The sequence below is a fragment of the Barbus barbus genome, assembly GCF_936440315.1.
Source record: "Barbus barbus genome assembly, chromosome: 15".
Lineage (NCBI taxonomy): Eukaryota > Metazoa > Chordata > Actinopteri > Cypriniformes > Cyprinidae > Barbus > Barbus barbus.
The window spans coordinates 7,344,621-7,362,632 of record NC_136743.1 but is presented as its reverse complement, the minus strand read 5'-3'; the positions used below and the strand labels follow the sequence as shown (position 1 = coordinate 7,362,632).

At 37.6% G+C, this 18,012-nt stretch overlaps 1 protein-coding gene across 2 annotated transcripts; it reads right to left on the bottom strand.

Moving 5' to 3' along the window:
• Positions 1-1,230: 1,230 nt before the first annotated feature.
• On the bottom strand, positions 1,231-16,457 carry LOC306881675 (kinesin-1 heavy chain-like). Of its 2 annotated transcripts, none has more exons than XM_079435873.1 (26): positions 16,132-16,457; positions 12,413-12,500; positions 12,249-12,322; positions 11,591-11,695; positions 11,433-11,481; positions 11,218-11,273; positions 11,005-11,092; positions 10,694-10,818; positions 10,514-10,618; positions 8,127-8,272; positions 7,787-7,935; positions 7,289-7,497; positions 7,032-7,100; positions 6,722-6,928; positions 6,475-6,618; positions 5,946-6,134; positions 5,694-5,811; positions 5,528-5,583; positions 5,320-5,429; positions 5,016-5,117; positions 4,712-4,772; positions 4,539-4,610; positions 4,271-4,375; positions 3,698-3,914; positions 3,461-3,596; positions 1,231-3,196 (listed from the first exon to the last, which is right to left on the bottom strand). In XM_079435873.1, the coding sequence occupies exons 1-26, from the start codon at positions 16,255-16,257 to the stop codon at positions 3,193-3,195; spliced, it is 2,910 nt and encodes a 969-aa protein (XP_079291999.1). In that variant the 5' UTR covers positions 16,258-16,457; the 3' UTR covers positions 1,231-3,192. The 2 variants fall into 2 exon arrangements, with proteins under 2 accessions (XP_079291999.1, XP_079292000.1); XM_079435874.1 differs by having other exon boundaries at positions 5,946-6,131.
• Between the last annotated feature and the right edge of the window lie 1,555 nt (positions 16,458-18,012).

The following is an 18,012-nucleotide window of genomic DNA, read 5'->3' as shown; positions in this document are numbered from 1 at the left end:
ACGGGTTGTCTGGAATACCTTTACAGTTCTGTATGTATGTGATATGACGTTAGTTTTAGTCGAATCAAAAGGTAAAATGCTCATGAGGTGAGTCTCAGAGCAGGTCTGGAGATGTTGTTCATGTGTTTATGTCCTCATTTAGTTAGGCGGCAGACGCTGAAATCACCGCGAGCGTCACGCGAGCTTCAGTCTGTGTATAATAAACAAACCGCGCGATATAGAGATCAGACTGCTCCGTACACTTTCGAATTGCTCTCGCGGATGTCAAACACTGATCGACGTTTTTCGATACTCGGTGGTATCGAGGCAATTCGGTCGGTGCCTAAAAAGTATCGAACTCGATACCCAGCCCTACACCCTTAATTATGCAGAACTTCAAGGATTAATGAACTAAACGGATGAGTTATAAAAAAAATTCTCCCCCCCCCTCACAGTTGTCATGAAGGGCAAAATTAGCTGTATAGACCAAAACACATTCAGACACCAGGCTGTAAACACGTTTTTTTCTGCTGTAAAAGTTGGCATTTTAAAATGGATGAGATACAGATTTGACTTGCATCTGACACCAGCCTCAAGCGGCCAGTCAACTCACTTCCGTGTTGGTTTCAAGAGAGAGACGGGGAGGTTGCCGCTTGGTATGAACATTCAGTCTTCTTGTATTTGTATAATCAACACATCAATAATAAGCATTGTCACGTGCTAATTAGCTCCAAACGAGGCTGATAAGCAACTAACTTAATTTAACCACAAAATCAACTGCACAGTAACATAAAAGATTACTAATATCTTAACCTAAGACACCAATATGCATAAGATAAACATTCAACTTACAGATTGTGCCTTATCAAGAGCAAGACCCGTCCACGAGTGCTTATACAAAATGGCTGTACGCTGTTTTTTACTGGAGCCCCCAGTGGACACATATTGGTACTGCAGGTGTTTTCTTAAAGGGACAGTTCATTCATAAACAAAACTCACCAGTCAAAATTTACTCACCTCATCTTTTCAAACCTTTAAAATAAATAAAAATAACTACATAAATACAAACCACACAATAAAAATAAATGTAAATATTAAAAAAAAAATATTGGAATTTAATGCAATCATGCTCCAAAATAGTCAGAGCAAAAAAAACCAGCTTTTTTTTTTTTTTTTACCTTTAACTTTCTTGACATTTTTTACTTGCTTTGGTCCGGACCAAATGCAATGTTGATTTTTTTTTGTTTGTTTGGTGAGATTCGCTTTGACACTGCCCTTTTTGCAAGTGAACCAGAAACTGTAAACAAAACCACACGTGTGCTTAAGGTCATCCGTTCAACCGTACCAGAGTTCGTTCACACTTGCCCAAAAGATCCGCACCAAGGGGGGAAAGGAACTTGAGTCCGATTCAATCGAACCAAACAAAACAGGTGTGAATACAGACATCAAAGTTCACTTACACCATCAGGGACAGAGATAATGCAATTGTTCACATATATGTTGTTACATATTTTAAGCGAAAGAATAAAAATGGCAGATAAAAATCTGAGTGAATGGTAAAAAATGTTCATTGTCATTTAAGAGTGTGATCACTGTTGTAGGCTTAAGTCATGATGCAATCAAAATGACAAGTCAATAAGTCAAAGGTAGCAAAACAAAACAAAGACACATGTTTCAGAATATTGTTTTAATCACACATACATGCAGTTCATCCAGAAAAAGTGTCATCGGTAATTTCATCCCCTCTCACTCTTCCTTCACCAGAATCTTCCAAAAACACCTTGTACTGTTGGAATGATCCAGCGCCTTTGTCCATTGGTGGAACTCTCTGTCAACAAGTCATGGAGTTACTATTACACAGTAATAAAAAAAAAAATGCTATTATTTTAGGTTTAATTAAATGTGTGGCATTCCCCATGAACGTCAATTAATTATCCTTCATGCACTGAAAATTGAAGAATTTAGGGCTAATAACACAACTGCACTTTCAATGGTCCTTGTGATGTCGCTTAAAGGTACAAAACACCCAGAAAGCAATAAAGTTGAAAATTATACAGAAGGTTGTGATGTCCTGTAATTCACAATTCATAAGCATTCCTTTAACAATATCAGGAGTGTAAAGTCTAAACAAAAATATTTAAAGCTAGCTTGAACAATAATGATTCAAATGAGGAATTATGTCCTCAAAAGAAAAAAAAAAGGATAATTCTATCTTGAATTAAAACTAAGCAACAAATGTCTGCAATGTCCTCAAGGAGATGCAAGTTATTAAAGTATGACACAAGCCCGCCCACACCATCATTCTGCTAAACTGATTGGCTGATCAGTAACAGTGACAGAGCAAGCAGTGACCTCGAGGACTTCTACAGATGTCAGCTGACCACTTAAACATACAAAATCCAAAGACAAAGTGATGTATTAGAGAAGATACAGGAAGAAAAAGTATGAAAAATACACTTAAATACAGACATTTATGACTCTTAAAAGAAGAATCTGGATATGGACAATGTGAACTGTGTGAAAAGCAGGACAGGACAACCTTCAACTGTTTGGCAAAAAAAAAAAAAAAAAACAACCATTAGCCTTTGCAACTGCAAGTTTACATTGAGATGCTTCCAGCATTAGCCTGCTGTGTAAGGCCTGGTTACTCATGTCTACAATCCTCTCCACCCTCCCATTTAGAACCATTAGTTACTACACAAAGATCTGAATCTGTTCAGAGTACTTCCGTGCAGGAATATCTGAGTTTGTAGTGATACAGGAGATCCTCTGCCGAGCACGGTTGTATACTCTCTATTCAGGGATTTTTTTTATTCAAGCTTGCTGCAGTCTAGACACTGACCCATATGAAGTCAAGCCAGGAGCGAGGTCTTTTGCACAGTTATCAGGTAGTAGTTTAATCAGAGGTTACAGGTGTGCAGAGAGCAGCTGAAGATTGATTAGAGCTGATTGCACTGCCTTCTGTGTCAATTGTTCACTTTGCTTACATTTATTTGTTGATTTCATGTTTGGCGCATGTGTGAGAGTGCAATATTCATAAAATAATTTGCTTTGGAGGAAAAAGATGGGGAGTGGAACTGTACAGCCATGAATATTTCGATTCGGACGTCCTCCCATGTGCGCCAGCAGGAGGGATCATGTTAATGGAATGACAGATTTCCATGAAGACTTCTTGCATTCTTGCAGCATCGGTAGTGAAGGAAAAAATCATTTTCAGCTATAAAAAAACAAAACAAAAAGACAAGGTAGTGAGAATGCTGGAAGTTCTGCTTTGCAAATCAAGGGATTTTTATACTCCAGAATCCCTCTCAGCCCATGAGGCCATTCACACTGTACTTTATTTTATTCTGCATTTTCAAAACTAGGTAATTAAACTAGGCGTGGGACAGAAAAGCATCAAATAAGGTGACACCAAGCGTGCTGCCTTTATGGTCTTCCTTCAAACAAAAGCCACAGATTCTTTCTTAAAAACTGTGCAAACCTCTTCTCTTGTTTAGCGCCACCTCCTCCGAAAGGCATAGGTTGGCTGTTCTGGTAGAGCACGCCACCACCTCCACGCACCACGATGGGGTGTGTAGGAGAAGCTACTGGTTGCTGTCCAGGCCTGATGGGTTTAGCTACAACCAGAAAATACAAGCAAATCATGAGAGAAAAGATTATGGACTTTATTTTTTGTCTGTTGTGTTAATTGATTGTTCTTGTGCAAGCGTTCAGTCACCTATCTGTGCGGAGTGTCCTCTGCGGGCCATGTTTTTGGCTCTCACGGCCTCTTTGATGCGGTCCACCTCTTGCTGGTAGCGCTTGCGGTCACGGGCTGAGTTCTCTTTGGCCTCTTTGAGTGCCGACTCTAGAGCCTTCACACGCTCCGCAGTTGCCCGCAGACGCTTCTCCAGTTTAGGAAGCTCACAGCGCAGGTCAGCATTATCACGCACCAGCTAAAGACGACAGAAAAACACCAGTGAGTAAAAGAGAAATGTATACTTCAATCATTTTTGTTGTTTACAAAGTATTTTGTAATGGTTTATCTTTTAATAATTTATGCATGTTGTTTTGCAGTTTTATTTCCATGAAAATGCTTTGGCAACATGAATCTAAAAACATCTGTCATGCTAATAAAACACACTAAAATTGGCAATATAGAGTAATAGGAAAAATGTTAGACACACATAAGCAAAAAATTTAAAATAAATGAATATTTAGGTTAAGAGTTTGTACATTTTGATTTTGAACAAGTAAAAAAACATTAACGTGTGTGAATCATATTAAGAGGCCTTTTCTGGTTTGGATTTACCTGTTTGTGGACCTTGGTGAGTTGTTCTAGATTGTTTTCCAGGAAAGAGATCTTCTGCTTCTGAGCAGCACTGCCACCAGTTTCATCAGAGTCCATCTCTGCACTCTACACACAGACAAAAAACAAAAACCCTTCAATTAAATAACCACTAAGTTGACTACTTGGAAAGAAACTCAGCATATGGATTTACATTGACAAAAGATTACTTTCACAACAGACAGAACAGATATGAAAACTAAAGGAAGATGTGCGACAGATCAGCTCCTACCTTTTTCACACGAGTCGCCAGATCCTGAACAAACAGTTTCCTGAGGTTGTGCAGAGTCTGCAGCTCTTTGGCCTTAAATAGGTGAAAAATAACATTATTTGAAAATACACACTACATGATGTGAAAAAAACAAAGCTGTCATCTCTAGTGCTGAGATGAGGAATTGCACTCACCACAGTCTCCTCCAAGCCTTTCAGGTCCTGTCTGGCCTGTTCTCTGCGGTCCTGCATCATACTGTAATGTGCACACAAATCCATTAAACCTCATCTCTAGAGACGTGCAATTCATGCACATCTGTAATTTATTATACATTTAATATGCAGGTGTGTATTTATGCCTCATGCAAAATTGCTCAGCTCTTTAGATGTACAACAGAAACCAGGGAAATGTGGGTTTCATAAAGAGGTTCATAAATGGTTCTAGCAGTTCGACTGCCACAATAAGGGAGATGAATAGAACTGACTGTGCATTACTTACGTGAGCTCTTGTAGTTTGCGGCTCTTCTCCTGGTCGGTGGATTTGAGTTTTTCATGTTCTACCCTCAAACGCTCCTGCTCCAACAAGATCTTCTGATTCAGACTAGAGAGAGGAGGAGAGAATTTATTAGCTAGTGTTGTGTTATTATTAACACTGCAGTGAAGTCTGAAGTTTAACTTTGATGTTATAGATGAGTTATGACTGTGTTGTACTTCTGGAAATCAGTCAGAACACTTACACACACTTTACAAGTTCAGTTTCTGACTGAAATTGCTTTATGTCAACTGAAATGTGTGTATCATACTCTTGTAGATCTGTAATGAGTTTCTCTTTGGTTTCCAGTTCGTCTCTCAGACTGCTGAGCTGTTTCTGATGGGCCTCCCTGTGACTCTGAATCTGCTTCTCAACCGCCTCCTAAACACACAAACATACACTCATATAAAAAAAATAATAATAAAAATAATACACATTCAAATTGAATAAGTCCATTTGCATGTGTACACATTTCTTACCTTCACCTCATTGGCACTCTGAATCTCACTCTCTTTCTCCATTGCATGAACTTTCTCTGTTGCCACAAACACAAACCAAACATTGGAAGCAGAAACAACTACTGTATTATTTTGAAATAGCGTATGCACATGCATAATCTGTTTTTGAATATGAATCTGTGTGTACCCTGTGCATTGATTTTGACCAGCTCCTCATTGAGAGAGTCCACATCCTCCTCCAGTTGTCTCTTCTTGTGCTCTACATTCTGCAGATACTCTGTCAGAGATTTAATTTTCGCCTCAAGCTGCAAAACAAACATTCATTTGTTAATATGAATCATTTTTTTATTCATATCATTATGGTTCAGTAGATTATAGTGCAGGGTTTGCCATGTAAGAAAAAAATTGAGTTTTTGGAGGCAAAAGTGTAAAACCGTACCTGGGAGATGCGTAACTGGCATGCTGCAAGCTCCTTCTCAGTTTCATCCATCGTTTTGTTGCTCTCAGACTGAGTGTTTTCCAACTGTTTGCAACGTTTGACCATTGATTTGACTTCTGATTTCATCTTACTGATGTAGAGTCTGGCTACAGTGAACTCTTCGTCTATAAGACCACTGCCTTCATGCTGCTGCGGCGAGAGAAAGATTCCTCAGTATCGCTCAGTTTTAATTGTTTATTGTTCCGTTTAGGCTTTTTTTTTTCTGTTTTGACTTAGCATTTAAGTTTCATCCACAAATCAACTAGTTATGGTTATTAACACTACTAAAGGGGCTAAATAATAAGAAAATAAGAAATAATAAGTGTATAATCGTTTGTTAAAACTATTAATATATTTGTATAAACACTTTATAGATACAGATACTTGGTTTAACAACTACTATAAGCCATTCATAGGCTTGTAATTCTAGTTTGGCAGAACATACACACTTCACCTTCACCTTAAAAAAACCTATAAGTGTGTCACTCACCTTGATGTCATTGTTGCCCACAGCAATGCCAATCTCAGTCAGATCTTTGAGCAGTGATGACATCATCTCAGTTACCCTCTTCTTCTGGTGATTGGCCATTTCTTTCAATTTCTGCAGCTCTGAGTCTATAGACGCCAGGGTACTCTGGAACAGAGAATGTTTTAAAGTCAAGTTTAGTGTCATTCTTGTCATAGAAGTCCGAGTGTAGGTAAAAGACTGTTATATAATTAGCTCTTCTGGCACTTACAGATTTCTGACCAAGTTCTTCGCTGAGGGCTTCAAACTCCTTGGTTTTGTCCTCCACCTCCTGACTTTTCTGGTCATAGTTGACAGCGAGCTCCTCCAAGGCCTGCAGCACCTCCTTCACCTCCTCTTTAGATGCCTCATTCTCCAGCTGTAAACGAGTCAGCTCTGCCTGCAGGTTATCATGGTCTCTTCGTGACAAGGCCAGCAACTGCAAAACATATGCAAAAATATACACAAGCATGAATATGCAATGTTTACTTCTTAATACGCTTTTACGCCAATTTCACATGTGCACATGAGCGTTCACTAACCTCTTCCTGATCCAACATCTGCTGCTTGAGCTTCTCCACCAGCTGAGACTGCTGATTAATCTCTTCATCCTGGAGAGAGATGAGATGCAAAACACAAAAATCAAGCTCTCATTCAAGGTCAATCATCTTCTTTAGGAAAAATCACCATGCTTTTATTCTTCTAACCGTGACTGTAGCAACTAAGGGGGTTTTGAGGAAATTTTGTAGATTCATATATATTTATTAAAGAAATTGTGAGTGTATGAGTATGTGTGTACCTTGTCATCAAGCTGCTTGTAAAGTTTGGTGAGTTCAACCTCACATTTTTCCTTCTCAACATCGGTGAGTCGGGCCCCGAGCATCCCTGGCATGGGCGGCATGCTTGGTGTGGATGCAAATTTATCATTATTAATTGTGTTATCCAGCGCCAACACTTCAGCATTAATCTTCTCCTTATCAAATTGCTCCTCTGCAGGTACTGTTTCACCTGCGAGACATAAACAGAGAACTCTGAGGAAATGCAAACGTGTACTTTCAAACGTTTTAAACCTAAATAAAATATTTTAGGACTTTAAAAAAAGTTAAAGAAATGTACAATGAATCATTTCAATCACTTAAGATGCAAAAAAAAATGCAAAACAGAAGCATTTCACAAGTGGTTTCAGACAGCACTGCAAAGAACAACACTGCAAAGTTTTGAATGCATTAAGAACAAAACTATCACAAATGTAAAAACATTATAATAATATACATAATAATCAATATAGGCTTCTGACCATTTCTCCAGCGGTTGAGTTCGTTCTCCAGCCATGTGATGGTGTTTCGATGGCTCTTGTTTCGTTCCTTCTCTCTCTCATATTTCTTCTTCCATTGCTCTGCTGTCAGCTCTACATTCAAAATCACTGTGTTCTTAATAGTCTTGGCTCTGCAAACACAAACCCAATCACAGCTGTAAACTTGTGTCTTTCTCTTCACACAATCTTTGCATAAATATATACAGTTGTAATTATTATTGCATAAATGCATAACTAACAAGTGAGACCAGTGACACCTTTATTATGAATGGTGAGAACAGACAAAGTGACAGAGCTGAAAAGCATGAATGTGTCTTCTCACCTCTGTCCAAACATAAGGGTGGATTTGCTCTCGGACTCGTTATATGAAGAAGGAGAACAGCAGATGACGATGGTGGTCCTGCAGTTTCCACCCAGAGAATCCTGTAAGATCCTTGTCATTTTACTGTCTCTGTATGGAACGTATGTCTGAGAAAAAAATAAAGAGAGATTCAGGATAAAATTAGATCAAATATCAATAAAACAGATTTAAATATGAAGTTCCATGATGAAGTAAGCTTAATAATTTTCGTCCTATTTCAAATCTTCCATTGATCTCCAAAATTCTTGAAAAAAATAGTTGCTGCTCAACTGCATACACATCTATCCTGCAATAATTTATATGAACAATTCCAGTCTGGTTTCCGTCCCCTCCATGGCACAGAAACAGCACTCCTTAAAATCACTAATGACCTCCTCCTAGCAGCTGACTCTGCTTTACTATCCATTCTTCTCCTGCTTGACTTGAGTTCGGCCTTCGACACAATTTCACACACCATCCTTCTGGACAGACTCTCCTCTATTGGTATCACTAACACACCCCTCAACTGGTTCTATTCATACCTCTCAGGCCACACTCAGTTCATTCATTTAAAATCATTCACCTCTCATCCAGTCCGTCACCACAGGTTTGCCCCAGGGCTCTGTCCCTGCTGTTTATCATTTACATTCTCCCCCTCGGTTACTTCTTCCGCAAACATCAGATTCACTTTCTTTGCTCCACAGATGACACCCAGCTCTACCTTTCAACCAAACCCAACTCCAAACTCCCACCATCCTCCCTCACCAATTGCCTCCTTGCCATAAAATCCTGGTTCACTTCAAACTTCCTCAAATTAAACAGCACTAAAACAGAACCACTTCTTATAAGCACAAGATCAACATTAAACTCCATAATTTCTCTATTCCCATTGATAATTCCTTCATCCCCCCCTCCCCTCAGGTTAAGAGTCTGGGTGTCATCTACGACAGCACCCTCTCTTTCACCTCCCTCGTTAATAAAGTTACCCGGTCTGCTTCCACCTTCGAAACATCAATGGTCTACATCCTTACCTCACGACTCACTCCACTGCCATTCTCGTTCACAGCCTAGTCACCTCTCATTTAGGCTACTGCAATTCCCTTCTGTTGGGCCTATCGCATAAAATCCTCCATAAACTACAAATGGTCCAAAACTCAGCTGCCCGTATTATCACTTGCACCATCAATTATCACTTTCAGCTGCTCTGCTCCCCAGCTCTGGAACGCACTCCCACCTGACCTTCGTAACATCGACTCTCTCCCACAACTGCATTGTCTTTTTTAAATTGTATTTCATTGTCTTATTGTTTTTACTTAATATTGTGGTTGTCTTGTTAATGATGTATGGTGACCTTGAGTGTCAAGAAAGGCTTCTATAAATAAAATGCATTATTATTATTATTTAATGACCACAACTGAGGGAAATAAAAAAAAATTCATTTGTTCAAATCTTTACCCAAAGGCTTTTCAAAAATCCCATGTGCAAAACTGTCCTGCCGTCGAGGAGAACACAAGGACTCTTGTGTACTATCAGCATGGTACAGTTTGCTGCCCATCATGTGAGGAACTGTATGTTTCTGGTTTGGTCTCATCAGTATTATTATTTATATTTTACTTGTACTTTAATTCCTTCTTGTATTTTTTAAAGTATTAAACTCGTGACCATTTAAAACATTCTTTTATCCAAACAGTGAAATCTACAGGGTGCAAAATACTGGACAAAACTGACATTGTGGTATGAAAGTACAGGAAATTTCACCAGATTACTTAAAGGGGTCATGAACTGAGAAACCAAAATTCCCTTAATCTTTTGACATATAAGAGGTCATTGTACAATAAAACATCCTGTAAGTTTCAGAATAGCCTATTACTTCTAAATTATGATGTTTGTTAATGTAAAAATCTTGATAACACAGTATTTTCAACCCAGCCCTAGTGTCCACACACCTGATATGTTTATCTAATGTAGCTTATCCACATTGTGTGCATGCAACAGACACTTTACAGTGAAAACACAGCACTGGAAAAGCGCTAAAGCATCACCATTTCGGTCAATGGTCTCTGCCCTCCAAAACAGTTTCGGGCGAAACTGAAAATTCACTTATTATACTATATTATATTAAATTATCTTAAATTGTATATTAATTATTTTTTATTGTATTGTCCTTTGATTATGCACAAGCACCACTATTTGTTATACCGATAAAAAAAACCCAGCAAAACTTAATTGGACAAAGCTAAAGTGAATCTCTGAACACAACTGAATACACACTAGCGTCACAGCTCCAGGACCTAAACGCTACAAAACAAAGTGTACAGAACTGATCTAAAGCCTGTGAGCATATTCATGTGTGTGTGTGTGAGACTCACCGAGCCGTCGGCTAAGGCTGATATCACATTGCCCAGAGATGACAGAGACTTGTTGATGTTTTTGGCTTCATCCAGCACAGCGCCTTCAGCTCCTGTTTTACTGACCTGTGAGAGAACACAAGAGTAACACACTCAACCCATGTTTTACTGCACTACAGGACAAAAGTTTGACACACACACCTTCTCACTGCCTGCCAAGTCGACCAGGTAGAGTTTCCCGCTGAGCTTCTGTTCTGTCTGAGTGTTCTCCTGCTTCACATTGATCAGGAAGATACTGTGACTCCTGGAGCTGTGTTCATTCATGTCTGAGACACACAAAGACATTATTACAACTAAACCCACATAGCATTGTTTACAAGCATCAACTCAAATGAAGGATGCAGATGTTACAGTTTCCTGGTAAGATCCGTTTTTGTCTCTGTTTATGTAAAAATACTTATATTATCTCTTTATTAAAAATAATAATTCTCTATTTTTCTGTGCATTCATACTTGTCACAGCTACATGTCTGTTGGATTTGCCCTCATCAATAGTGTCCATCACTTCCTCCGGACTGGAAACAAATCGCTCAGTGCAGCCCTAAAACCAGAAAGACACAATTATCATAAACAACTTACATTCTTTAAAGATCAGAGGTAATTACCACTTTGTGTGAGGATTTTAATGAGACACTGGTAACATTGGTGAAAGTTTCATGAACTCACTTTGACATAAGGAACCCTGTTTTTGTCTTCATGTACAGATAAATTAGTCTTTGAAACTACACAAGACAACGAGAGAGAGAAAGAAAGAGAAATATTATCACAAAAGCAGCATTATAATTGTTGTACTATTGAGTTTTAGATGATCTGAACATCATTGGAAATGCTTTTAAGATGAAGTGGCTTGCAGACTTGAGGCTTAAAACAGTCACACTCACCATCCAACAGGTCCCGAATCTTATCCAGATAAATCTCAAAATATGACACCTGCCAAAAAGTAAAAAACAATCAAGAGAGCAGATACAAATATGAAGCAATATGTCAAGCTCTTAAAGAAAGGCCATTAATAAAATAGTGTGCAAAGGCAAAGACTTACTTTAATGTGGAACTCCAGGTTTTCATCCATAGAGTAAATGTAGTTAAAGATGTCTTGCACTATTCTGGGAATGATTCCCATTCCATCTGTGTCATGGAGAATGCCCTAAAGAACAACAATATGTTGCTTTGGTGCTTTTTTCAGGATTCTTTGATGAATAGAAAATTTAAAGAATAGCACTTATTTTTCTTATTTTTTAACATTATATAATGTGTTTACGGTCACTTTTGTAAATTTAATGTGTCCTTGCTTAATAAACATAAATTAAAAAAAATAAATCTTACTGACCCTAAACATTTGTATACTGAACACCTTAATCCTCAGTCAAGCATGTTTTCACAGCAAAGCTGCTTTTATGTCATTTGTATTGTATAAATGTACCATATAAATGAACTTGACATTATTATGAATAAAGCCAGTTGACTAACTAATCACACAAATCCAATATAACTAATTCCAAGTTGCACAATCTGCTATACACTCAAAAACAACCCTACAAATGGAAGTATATTTCACACATGAACCTAATAGATCTTCCACACATAAGGTATGGGGAAAATATTCATATTTACATGTGATTATGTACAAGTGTTTTGCACAGAAATGATGACTTTGTATTTTCACCTCAGCAGAGATGTCAACTGTATTTCTCGCTCACCTCCATTGTGTGCGTTTTGCCAGAGGATGTCTGACCATAGGCAAAAATAGTTCCATTATAGCCACCGAGTACATCTGTGAGAACATGACCATGCTTAAAACTTACTCCACATTCTGCCTTTTACTTTGATTCAGAGGTCTATCAAGTGACCTTTTTGCTTTTACCTTTGACGATCTGCTGAGCGCAGGCCGTGTACACTTGCTCCTGAGATGTGTTGGACTGGAAAACTCTGTCAAACACATACGGCTTACCCTGTAGAGAAAAGAAAAGAAATATAAAATTAAGCGTATTCAGGACAAGTTCTATTAAATCATAGAACACATGAATTTCTTTTAGGTTTTCAAGAGCTACATGCAACAGCCTGAATTGTTACAGAATAAACAGCTTGGATTGATTTATCAGCTGACAAGAAGTGAAAAAATGAAGATTTGTACAAGTAATTTGTACAATTAATTAAAAACGGCAGCATGAATGTAAATGACATATACTGCTGTATCAGAAGTCTCAAAGGAATGTGGTACTACTACTCAGGTTATACCTTCATAATTACTATGAAATGATAAAACCATTCATTTACTGGCTCCAAGTTTTATGTCATAACATGGCACTATGTACATTGTTTTGGAAGACAATTTTGACAATTCTCAATATAAACAAGACACAAACAACAACTTAAAGCAAACCTAGTACTGCACCATATATATACTCTTCTACTGTAAAAGAATTTACCATAGAAATATATTAGACTAATATTGCATAATGTTGAATACTACTACTAAAAATAATCAATATTACTTTCAATATATTAAAATAACTTACTATTACTAAAATGCGGTATTTAGGTTTGCCAGAATTAAAAATTTAATGGACCAAAAGAAAAATTATATTTAAAAATTCCAAAGTACGTCAGTAAAATGGAAAATACAAGCGATTTATCTTAAGTCTGTTACATAAGCAAAATAATACATTTTATTGCAAGTATTACTTTTAATTTCATGTGAATAAATGACTTCCTAAGGTGTAATTCTGCAAATAATGCAAAATACAATTAAATGAATCATGATAATTTTATTGTATTTTATTAAGTTTTCCAATTGGGTTGATAGTAGGCTTAATGGTTAAGGATCTGTGTTGCCAACAAAATACTGCAGATTCATCTTCTGGTAAAAGTGCAAAGTGACCAAGAAAGGTTGCCAACTCCTTGGGCTCAAACTATGAGCTTTTCAATTTAGTTTTTACTGAAGAGAAGACAGAGACTGTTTCAGAGACTTCTGATTAATTAATATAACCAAATATGCATCACAAAGGTACATACACCTAAAATGACTTAAGACCCTAAATCAGGGACAAAAAGAACAGTCAGGACCAGTAATGGAACAAATAAGCACCACACTCCTCCAGCCATCTTATTGGACAAACAGCCATTATGACAACAATCTACATTAATTCTCTCACCTGATCTATAAAGTTTACTCTTTGACTACAGTGCTACCTTGTTTTATCAGAGCAATGTCAAATCATAAGTGTGCAAACGTTGCTCTATTATTACATGCTAAGGACTGGGTTCCATATATTTAATGTGACAAGAAGCAGCCTACCTAATCATTTAATCATCAGTTAATAATAGACTCACTTAATCCCATTCAAAGAAAAAAAAAACTTGATGAATACTTTATGAACTAAATTAAGCCTAACCTAAACAAGATGCAAAACTCTGTGGAATAAGCCTACAATTCAGTGGTATTATTGTCAATCAATATGCTAAAGCATGGCCAACATAATGGACTCGTTTGATAGATCAGAGTAAAATGACTGTCTTAAGATGACTAAAGTCTAGAGGGAATGACAGCGGCCATGTAATGTTTAACAACTTTTCATGAGCATGCCACTGGTTTACAGTCTGTATCATGTTTTTGCTGTAGCTGCAAGTCTCTAAAATCTGCAGATTTTGAATATTGACAAAGGAGCCAGAAGGGGGAGACTAGTGACTGCCACTAAACGTGTTCAAATAATACATGTTTCTGTACACATTTAGTTTAACAGCAACCTGTTCATAATGCACAAGAGATCACCCTGTACCAATTATTTGTATTAGAGTGTCATTTTTGTTTTATGAACTGATAAAGATGTAGAAAAGAGTCAATATCTGTGAAACACATTATCAGTTTCATCACCACAATATGCTTTTACGCTTATGCTTTGGCTGGACACAATACTGATACAGAAGCAAGGCCAGCCTCTCGTGAGAAGAGAACATTTTCCCCGAGTTCTAATCGAGGCACTTTCTTACCTAACTATTTTCTCGTTTCGCTTAGACACACAGAGTCCCAGGGGCTTCACAGGGTGGAGCTCTCTCTATTTCCAAAGCATTATCTCACCTTCCTTCTAGTGCTCACACACACTCTTTTCAAATTACTGTGGATAAGCCTTACAATAACATTATCTTCAATACACACACACAAGAGGACTGTTAAGACAGTGAGAACTGAACAAAAACAAACATCCGTTTCAAAGCCGGTCTTTCAGGAACGTACACACACTGTAACCAGACAGGATTATCTGACCCTTAACATCATAAAAGATTTGTAAATTTGTGAAGAGAATGTGCAAGAAAAACTGCTTTGTGAAATCATCATTATTTACATAAAAAGGGATGGTGGTCACCTGTATGATTCAGCTTGCCACATGGCATGTTGCTTGTCAGCCATGAAAAAAACTTTTTTTTTTCATTTATGACATACTGTCATGTTTGAACTGGGTTTAAAGATAATCAAAGCACAGTGACAATGATTAATCAATTCCCCACCCACAAATACACGTAGATGCCAATGCAACACTAAGAATCATGTTTCTGCACATATGGATCACACCAGGAAAGCCAGCATCTCTAATCGGTCCTTTTAAATAAGAGATATATTAAATAAGGTCTTTGATTCAATAGACGCCAAGTTACATAGAGGTTTAACTGAGCTTTGTTCTCATTTTACCCAATAAACAACCAACAATCTGTCATTCACAAACATTGATATACATGTGACTGCTGATGTTATAAAGAGCATGATTTTCAAACTAGAGTCGAAAAAATGGGTTGGAAAAGGGTTGTTTGGAAAATAAAAATGCAGAAAATTGTACTTATTGTTTCTGTAAAGATTTATAGAAACAAACAAAAAAAAACATTAATATTTTCCAAAATAATAATAATAATAATTTTTTGCTTAGGTTTTAGTTCAGTAACAATATAAAATTGAGTTAATCTACCAAATAACATACTGTTACAAAATCACAAATTTTCACACACATTTATAAATGACAAAATGTAGCTTTGATATTATTTAATACAGTTAAATGTTAGCGATAGGAACATATTTGATGGTTTTTGGTATAGAAACGTTTGAAAACATTTCTGATACATTATTTCCCTCAGTATTTACAAACGCCCACAAATATGAACAATTTCCTGCTCATTAAACATACATCCACACCCAAGGTTATAATTGTGGGTTTAAAATAATAATCGAAACCTACAATGTGCAACCATATCATAAACTGATTAAATAAATTAACTAAATAAGTTTTTTTTTCTGTTCTGAAAGTGTAAAACTAACTGTTTCCCGGTGAATGTGCAGGGCTGGCTAACACGGTTAGCATGAAGCTCATCAGGAAACGAATTGAACGAATTTAACATTTCTGTCCGAATTAAACCGTTGGTTTCGAGTATCACCGGACCGGGTGCAGAGGCTGGTGTCGGTGTCAAATGTTCAGATTAACGGGTCGTGACAAATTCTGGTTCTGATGGACTGCGGTCATTAGCATTAGCCGCTCGCGCGAGACCTACTGAAAAAATTAACGATACAAAATACCTCCGTCTCTAAATATCACTCACCCCGATCACGACACTGTCCTCTCCCTGAAATTTGGGGATGTATTTGTCCCCCCTTGTCACCTCCGAGCTATTCAATGGCCTGAAACGGCACATGACTTTAATGGTGCACTCCGCCGGGTCCGCCATCTTCCCCGGGTTACCGAATCACGAGAACACCGGCCAGAACACACGCACACAGACACGGACGGAGGGGTGGGGACACCGCCTCGCTCCAAAATCCTGGCCTGGGTTGTTGTGTCCCGGCCCGTGTGACTAACGTTACACAGAAAGAGCCGCGTCGGAGGAGGATCACCCGGCCTCCGGTTCCGTGACGTCACTTCACACTCGTCACCGTCACGGAGATTAACAGAAAAATAACAATGACGACAAAATAATAGATTATTATATGGTACACAATTTTTTTTTAAATTGTCTAATAACTTAAAAAATTCCTTAATAATTAAATTATATTGAAAATTAATTTTTACTGTTAAGAATCTAATTTTATGCTGTTTTTGTTACAGTTTCTTTGTGATTGTCTTAATGTATTTACAATAAATTTTGATTCAATATTGTATAAGTGTAATTTTTCATTATTTTATTATTATTTGCTATTTTTGTTCAACTTTTCTTACTTGTTACTACCTATTTTTAGTCATTTGCAACTCCTCTTCAGCAAAAATGAAGTGAAAAATTACACTTTCTCTGCTTTTATGTTTATTGAAGTTGATCACACTTCCATCTGTTTTCATTCAATATGATTCATAAACAGAATGAACAGCGACATCTCCAACTGCAAGGTTGTTAATTCATAACTGTGATGTCATCATATTTCATAAAGTGAAACTTTCATATATTCTAGATTCATTACATGTAAAGTAAAACACTTCAAAAAGTTTTTTTGTTTTAATTTTGATGATTAGAGCTTAAAGCTCATGAAAGTCAAAAATCCAGTATCTCAAAATATTATATTTCCTAAAATCAATCAAAAAAGAAAAGTTCAAGTTATGTATTTTAAAGTATGTTCATTTATGCACTCAATACTTGGTCGGGGCTCCTCAGTGAGGTGTGGCATGGAAGCGATCAGCCTGTGGCACTGCTGAGGCAGTATTGAGCCTTCAGCTCGTCTGTATTGTTGAATCGACTGTTTCTCATCTTTCTCTTGAAAATATCCCATAGATTCCATATGGGGTTCAGGTCAGGCATGTTGGCTGGCCAATCAAGCACTGTAATATCATGGTCAGCAAAGCACTTGGAAGTGGTTTTGTCACTGTGGGCAGGTGCTAAAGTCCTGCTGGAAAATGAAATCAGCATCTCCATAAAGCTTGTCAGCAGATGAAGGCATAACGTGCTCTAAAATCTCCTGGTAGACGGCTGCATTGACTTTGGACTTGATAAAACACAATTGACCAACACCAGCAGACGTCACGGCACCCCAAATCATCACTGACTTCAGAAACTTCACACTGGACTTCAAGCAGCTTGGATTCTGTGCCTCTCCAGTCTTCCTCCAGACCTTGATTTCCAAATGAAATGCAAAATTTACTTTTATCTGAAAAGAGGACTTTGGACCACCTTGCAACAGTCCAGTTCTTTTTCTCCACAGCCCAGGTAAGATGCTTCTGATGTTGTCTCTGATTCAGAAGTGGCTTGGTAGCCCTTTTCCTGAAGATGTCTGAGCGTGTTGACTCTTGATGCACTGACTCCAGCTTCAGTTCACTCCTTGTGCTCTCCCAAGTGTTTGAATCAGCTTTGCTTGACAGTATTCTCAAGCTTGCAGTCATCCCTGTTGCTTGTGCACCTTTTCCTACCCAATTTCTTCCTTCCAGTCAACTTTGCATTTAATATTGTAGCATTTCACTACTAATGAAGCAGGCGTTCTCAGTCGCTCCGTAACTTTAT

Coding starts and splice junctions, on each gene's coding strand:
- LOC306881675 (XM_079435873.1), bottom strand. CDS start 16,257: ATGGCGGACCCGGCGGAGTGCACCATTAAAGTCATGTGCCGTTTCAGG. Junction 12,323..12,412: donor CGCTCAGCAGATCGTCAAAG/GTAAAAGCAAAA, acceptor ATGTTCTCACAG/ATGTACTCGGTGGCTATAAT. Junction 10,819..11,004: donor CAGACATGTAGCTGTGACAA/GTATGAATGCAC, acceptor TGTGTGTCTCAG/ACATGAATGAACACAGCTCC.